The sequence below is a fragment of the Ipomoea nil genome, unplaced genomic scaffold (assembly GCF_001879475.1).
Source record: "Ipomoea nil cultivar Tokyo-kokei standard unplaced genomic scaffold, Asagao_1.1 scaffold0276, whole genome shotgun sequence".
In the NCBI taxonomy this organism is placed as follows: Eukaryota; Viridiplantae; Streptophyta; class Magnoliopsida; order Solanales; family Convolvulaceae; genus Ipomoea; species Ipomoea nil.
In genome coordinates, this window is record NW_017616704.1 from 4,704,622 (window position 1) to 4,712,572 (window position 7,951).

Sequence of the window (7,951 nt, forward strand, 5' to 3'; positions counted from 1 at the left end):
TGATCCCCAATTGGGCCAAGACTTTCCCAATAAAATGGGTCTATGGGCCATGGCCCCATAACTTTGATAATTTTCTTTGCTAATCGATTTTTCTTCTCGATTTTTTTTTTCCGAAACTTATGTTTACTTCTCGGACTTTACTTTCCGGAAGAATTTACTTCTTGGAGTTACTTCTCTGAGTTTGCATACTTATTTATGTAAGTTTTTCACATGCATGCAATCATGACTCCTATATGCAATTGACTGGGTACTAATTCAAAATTAAATTATTATTTTGTTCCATAAATCATATATCGATCTTGGAATTGCTATTATCAACAAATTATGATAATCTTCCTTTGACTAAATTTAAGATGTCAAATCGCTCTCTGGATATGGCATAGTGCAATTCTATGTTATATCAGGAGTGGTATGCTCCTTTATAAAAATGATCTATGATATGATTGATGCCATACATGACATGATTAGTTTAGATGCTATTGATTTGAAAGATAAAAGCGAATAATATCATATCATTTTGTCCGAAGCAAACAGAGGAGTGAATTATATCATGTCAATTTGCACAAAGCAAACTAGTGACTGAAACTAATGATGTTACTCTTTGGAAAGTTGAGGATATGGATTTTTGAAGATCTTGAAGATCTATTTTTATTTGACAGCTCTCCTATGATTGTTGTGTACCCTTATAATTTCGTTTGATATATATGCTTTCAAATCTGATTATATATGCATATAATTCTGGGTACTTCATATGTTGCGATACCTTTTTTAAAAGCTTTAAAGACCCAGATGACTTTATAGTATGGCATGAGCTAGTGGGTCTCCTTATGCAAATTTATTGGTGAGTCATAGTTATATCTATCATAGAGTAGCCTCCTTTATTCAAGTGCATATTTTATGAGACATGTATGAAAAATGTTTTCTTGTTGGGGACAATCAATATTGTATAATTTTATTTTTTTGTCCAAATCTGACCACTGCATATCACAATTATTCTCCCTAATAACATCTAGTACGTGGTAGAAGATCAAACATTTCCCTATCTGTGTTTTATTTGCAGTGTGCACTTTCCTTATATCACCACCATTACGTACCTCCATGGGATATCAAAACCTCCATTTGTAGTTTGAATACATAGAGCCCATGATAGGATATCAATATATAATTAGGTACGCTGACTGCACAATTGATGAAGATCATTTCAAGGCATTAGGGGTAAATAAGAGACCCAAATTTAATAGAATGCCGAGAAATTTCATTGAATGATGGATGAAAAAGATCTTTAGTATTTAAATCTACGTACTAGGTCGACTGAACTAGAAGTTCAGAAGATAGTTAATCTGCGAATATATATATATTGATCATAAAAAGAGTTAGTGACTATGACCCATATACCTTCCCCAACTTGGACCATATGTATCTACTGATACTCCTTGACGCCAAAAGCGTGGGAGACATATCGGAGTAAAAGGTAATAAGAATCCACGGAAAGCTAAATCTATTAGAAAATTTTGTCACTCTTGAAATATCTTAAAGAGCTATGTTTAGAAGACGTTCGTCTAGAAGGTGAAAAATCTCAGTAAATTTATTGGTGCACCAAATAATCATAATATTTGGATGCGGAACGACCAAATCTGAACATTTTTGGAAAATGTCTAGAATCTGGTTGATTTTCAAATTGCCATGAATTTTTATGAACATGGGAGGAATTTATGAAAAATATTATTGTTGCCGACAACACAATTGCCTTTACGAAATGCTCTCGTTATATGATAATTTGGATATAGAGCAAGGCACCAATAGTGTCTTGACTATTTAATGTATGTTACGAAAGTAAAGAGAGAGAGTTTCTAATGTGCTGTCATATATTATATCAAACTCTCATAGGAATAGAAAATACAAAGCCCTATAAATAGGTACTAGAAAACTACGAATAGGAAACAAATTTCCATATGTCCTACCTACCTAAAACCCTAAACTGCCTAATATATAGAGATTCTATATATCAAATATATATTCCTTAACACTCCCCCTCAAGTTGGAGCATATATTTTAATAATGCCCAACTTGTTACACAAATGAGTGATAACCCAAAATAACTAAATAACAAATAACTCAAGTTCATTTAGGACACTCCTTTGAAACGAAAGCTTGAGATTGGATACTCATACTCCCCCTCCAATGAAAGCTTCGAACGCCACGAATCCCACGAACAATGGGTGAACACAAAGTGACCGAACAAGCTTCAAATTGGATACTACCCCTGAAACGAAAGCTGTGAACGCCACCAATACCTACGGACAGTTAGGTGAACTCAACGTGGTGGACCGAACAAGCTTTGGATTGAACCTTCCCCTGAACCAGAAGCTTGGACTCCACCAATACCGCAACTCCGGGTGAACCAAAAGTGGACCGAACAAGCTTGGGCACACAAAGTAAAGAAGACAAACTCCAAATTGGAGGACACAAATTCTTTACTAGAAAAAGGGAAGTATCTTGACTAACAAAAGGGAAGCATGCTCCAATCAACGAGCATAAAAAAAGGAAAGAAAAAAAAAGGAGACAACACCAAAACGAAGGAGAGATAACACCAAACCGAGGCAGCACCAAAACAAGATAGGACCAAAATGAAACAAACTGACCGTAGAACAAAAGTCAATGGTCCAAACTAAGTCCAGAACCAAGACAAACAGACTTAGGCGACCCAGGAACAAGTTGACCAAAATGTTTTTCAATCATTGGAGGAGCCTCACGCGCCGATGGCACGTGAGGCTCACGCGCTAGTCAAAACGTGACGACAACGGAGCGGAAAAAAAAATTATCGTAAAGGCTCAGATACCATGTTACGAAAGTAAAGAGAGAGTTTCTAATGTGCTATCATATATTATATCAAACTCTCATAGGAAGAGAAAATACAAAGCCCTATAAATAGGTACTAGAAAACTACGAATAGGAAACAAGTTTCCATATGTCTTTTCTACCTAAAACCATAAACTGCCTAATATGTAGAGATTCTATATATCAAATATATATTCCTTAACAATGTATAAATGAGCAATTAAGGCATATACAATTCAGCTCACTAAAACAATATTCTCTTTATAACACGTACACCATTTAATGTTAACCATGTAGGTTACAAATGGGTGTTTATATGAAAGAGAAATACAAATAATGAGGTAGTATAATATAAAAGCGAGACTGCTAGCTTAAGGGTTTATGCAAAGACCCTGAATTGATTTTGATCAATTGTACTCTCCCACAATAGATGTCATTACGTTTTGCTAATTAACATCATTAGTAGTGAATAATAGATTTAGATATGCAGTTGATGAATGTTATAATCACAGACATATGAGTCATTATATTTAATTGAAAATCTCCGATGGATTTAAAATTTTTTAAATGAGGTGAAAATCACAACGTGTATCATTAAATTACAAAAGTCTTTATATGACTTGAATATTGAATGATTGAATTGACAGAGTATTTTTCCTCCCGAAGAAGAAATATGCAAAGAAAATATATGTCATTATGTTTTCGTTAATGAATTGCTAATTGATTTATTTCGTATCTTAGTTTATGTTGATGCTATGGATATTATTGAAATACATAATGAGCTTGATGATATCGACTCATGCCTAAAAGGCGGAGTTTTGAAATGAAAGACTTGAAAAATTAAGTATTGTCTCGACTTGAAGATCGAGTATTTCCTTGAAAGAATTTTATACACCAGTTAGCCTACCTTGAAAACGTCTTAGAAATGGTTTTATATGGATAAGTATAATTTACTTACCACACTAATTGTTTCCCAATCTCTTGAGGTAGATAATGAACTACTTTGGATTAAAAGAGGGTAAGGAGTCCATATTTTGGGACTAGATGTAACACCCCACTTTTCTTAAACTTAAATAAAGTTCTAAAACCAAATTAAGATAAACTAAGCAGCGGAAAATCAAACTTAATTAACAAACTTAGTGGGAATGTCACCGCCACAACCACCTTCCCACGGTGATTGCACAGGCTAAGGATAAAACTAAACATCAAGTCTAACTAACATCTGAAATTTACTACATTAAAGTAACTTGGGGAAATAAGTACCCAGGTGTCTATCACCAAACAAAATAACAAGTGTCTACATCCAAATGTCAAAAACACCAATAATAGATCAAGAGTTTAGACTACACAACAACTAGCTACACTAGTCTAACTCGAGCACTCTCATGAGCTTGGCCCACCTGAAAGGGGTTTTGCAAAACAACAAGTAGACAAGTAGAATACACCCGTTAGCACGAACCTAAGTATAACCACACTCAACCCTGTAAAATACTACAGTATATACTTTGAAAAACATTTGATTCACATTCTCAATTTAAGCAATCTTAATCACTTAGACAAAACCTTAATATAAACCACAAAACTTTCTATATGCTCACAACCTAAAATATCAAATAGGCATACTTCAACGATATCAAACCTAACAACATGCTCATACTATCACATACTTAACATAGCAAATCTCAATCCTATATAACAACTCAATAACAATCTCATGCTAACACATAAACTTATCAAGCAATTTCGTACTATCAATCAATAAGAAATTATTCTCATGTTTTCGAGTTCTCATCATGCAAACTAGAAATATCATACATCAATATGCAACTAAGGCAATCATACTCAATATACAATCTCGGGTAATCATTCTTTTTTTTTTTTCTTTTTTTTTATTTTTTTATTTTATTTTATTTTATTTTATTTTTTTTTAATAAAGCTGTACATTTATTTCATCCAAAACCAAGCGTCTACAATCAAACGTCATAGCCCCAAAAGTGGGCTATGGCTCAAATGAGTCTAAAGGCCATTCGGCCGAACTAAATATATACACCACAAGGGGTGACCCAAAAGTGGTCACCCCTCCAAATGAAATTCTAGAGCTCCTAGCTCCTAAACTAAGACATGTAAAAAGGCCAAGGTCTACAACTAAAAGAGACCCACTAAGTGAGTTTCCCCCTTAAAGACTCACTATTCTCCAAACATCCACATACCATAGTCATTGATAGGCTCCCCGTCCCACACAAGTGATGGGAACGATGCCTAGGCTTTATGAATCCAATCTAACCCTGCTACTCTCAAGCCAAAGTCCAATCCCCTCCGGCACGGCGCACCGTGCTTTTATCCGGGGGGACTTTGAAGGTCCCGACTTGAGCAATAGCACTCACCTCATCCACCCTCATGCCCAAGACCAATTCCCCACGGTATAGCGTACTATGTCTTACCCGGGGGGAGCTTTTGAGGTTCCGACATGAGCAATGGCTCCCTCCCCAGCCACCCTTAGACCCAAGGTCAGCTCCCGCGGCACGGCGTACCGTGTTTTGCCCGGGGAGCCTTTACAACCCCGACCTAAGCAATGGCTTATCTCCTTCACTCCCTTCCCTCTTTTAACTTATCATTTTTCCTTTCTCATATTCATCAATTCCTTGCTCTTTTTTCATCAATATTCATCCTTATTTCTCCCTCACTCCCTCTTAACTTTTTCACTTGTCTCAATCAATTTTTTTTTTTTTTCTAAGGATTCATTCAAGCCAAAAACACTCCCAACTCCAAGTGTGTGCTATACGTGGAGCCTATCAAGACCCCACCTTTCATAACACCAACCCGAATGAGCCATTAAGGAAGAAAATCACCCTAGAATCCCTTCTTGTTGTGATCCTTATCCTTCATGTCCATATAAAGAGCCGGGAGATCCACTCTTCCAATCTTCAGCTTTCCTCTACCTGCAAAATTCAATGGCTTCATTCCTACCAAAGTAGGTCCACCAAACAATCATCTGCCCAGCAATGTTGCTGTCAGTACCCTCAGCATGCTGTTTCACCCTCAGCACTGCCCAGCAAGCAGCCATCATTGGGTCATTATCTTTCTGGGGAACAGACTTCAGCCCATAGGCCTCATCAATCTGCTCCCCAGGCCTGTGCACCCTCTGACCTGCCCAGGCTAGCAAGATCTTCATTGGGGTTTTTGACTAAGAGCCAGGTCACCAATCTCCCTCAGATACCTTCATTGGGCCTATCTGGTGCCTCCTGGACTTATGGAAACTAACTGATCTGCCCCTCAGTCTTTGAGTATCAAGAGCATCATTGGGACAGTACTAGTCCAAGGCTCCTGCTCAACTTAGCAGGAGCCCCCAACATCATCTACTTAAGGCATCCATTCCAGGGAGAAGAACAAAATGGGGGATCCCTTCAAGAGCTAGAACTCTGTCCAGTCCCCTAGGAAGACCACACCCATTCAAAAACCATATGCACATCCCTGCACACATCCTAGTCAGGCACCTTGCTACAGCATTAACCCTTTCATTGGTCCTACTGGAGTTGACCTGGTCAGCATACTCCCAATCCAACACCTTATCAGATTCAAAGCACATATCTCTTATATGATTTCTGCATCCCCAGTTCCAACAATCCCTAAGCATTCTCTTAGCTACGGCCTGTATGTCCTCTCCATTCTCAAAAGAGTAGACACCTGCAACACAGAACATGCCCCTAGAATTTCTGATGAAGAAGCCACAGCTGTTGTCTTCTATAGCCCAGTTCACCTTTACACTTCCTCTTCTTGGTCTACACCAACCTGTCCTTTGCACAATCTTACCATAGCCAAAGCTTTCAGCTCTTTTCATTATGAATCCAAAATTAGGGGGCAGAGGGTCCCAAGCAGGCCACTTTCTCTGAATGCATTCAGCTAGATCCTTTGTCACCTTAAAAATTATCCTTGTAACAGAAGGCTTCCCCTTCCCATATTTGCAATGTGTATAATTTACCCAAAGCTCCCAAAGAATCAGAATAGGGAGCCTGTCTGCCATAAACTTGAACATCCTGTTTTTAAAGGCCATCATCCACCATTCATAACATACATGCCTTTCACTTCTAATGAGAATTCTAGCTCCCATGGCCCTGGAGAAATAATCCCAAACTTGATGTGCAGTGTCCCCCATCCCAAAGATATGTTGCAGTGTATCACACCCAGGCTTGACACAACAAGGGCATTTAGAGACTGTTTGATACCCCATTTTTCTTAGCACATCATCCACAGGCAATTTCTTTTTAAAAACTCTCCATGCTAGAAAAGACATCTTCCAAGTAATCCCTTTGTTCCAAATCTTCTTGCACCACAAGCCTCCTTCTCTATTTCTATGCTGCCTCATCAAACCCTTTGCAGATTTAAAATTAAAGCCACCCCCAGTTGGCTTCCACCTTGGCTTATCTGCCCCCTCTCTTATTCTGATGTTCTGAGCTAAGGACTGATCCTGAATCCCAAAGTGGTTCAAATCTAGAGCTCCATTTATCCACCCATCTTTTAGCATGTCTTTGGCTTTCCTTTTTCCTCTCCTATTTAACCATATTGCAAGGGCCCCTTTCCCTGACCAGTTGTCCCACCAGACATTCAGGTTCCCCCTCCTTATATCCCATTGAATCTCAGGTTCCACTTTCTCTCTAACTTCCACCATCCTCCTCCAAACATGTGAGTCCTTATAGTTCCAACCCCTAGCCACTGGGTGTACTTCATTGCAGTATTTTGCTTTAACAAACTGACTCCAGATTGACTCTCCTCTTCTAAAATTCCACCACAACTTAGCTCCAGCTGCATCAATCATTTCCTGTAATCCAGTGAACCATACTCCCCCCTCAGATGTTGGCTGTGACAATGTTTTCCACGAGCTCCAGTGGTGCTTCTTTTTCCCTTCCATTTTCCCCCAAAAAAAAGTCAGCTATCAGGCTTTCAATTTGCTTAACCACTGCTTTGGGGGGCTTGATAGCATAAAATATGTGTGTGGGCATTGTCTGAAGCACTGATTTAATCAAAACAGATTTTCCCCCTTGTGAGAGTAGTCTAGCCTGCCAGCCTTTACATCTTGCTGCCACCCTCTCAACCAGATTCACAAACAAACTTACTT

At 38.3% G+C, this 7,951-nt stretch overlaps 1 protein-coding gene across 1 annotated transcript; it reads right to left on the reverse strand.

The window, feature by feature from the left end:
* Positions 1–6,190: 6,190 nt before the first annotated feature.
* On the reverse strand, positions 6,191–7,651 carry LOC109156012. Its single transcript, XM_019303787.1, has one exon. The coding sequence runs from the start codon at positions 7,649–7,651 to the stop codon at positions 6,191–6,193; it is 1,461 nt and encodes a 486-aa protein (XP_019159332.1).
* Between the last annotated feature and the right edge of the window lie 300 nt (positions 7,652–7,951).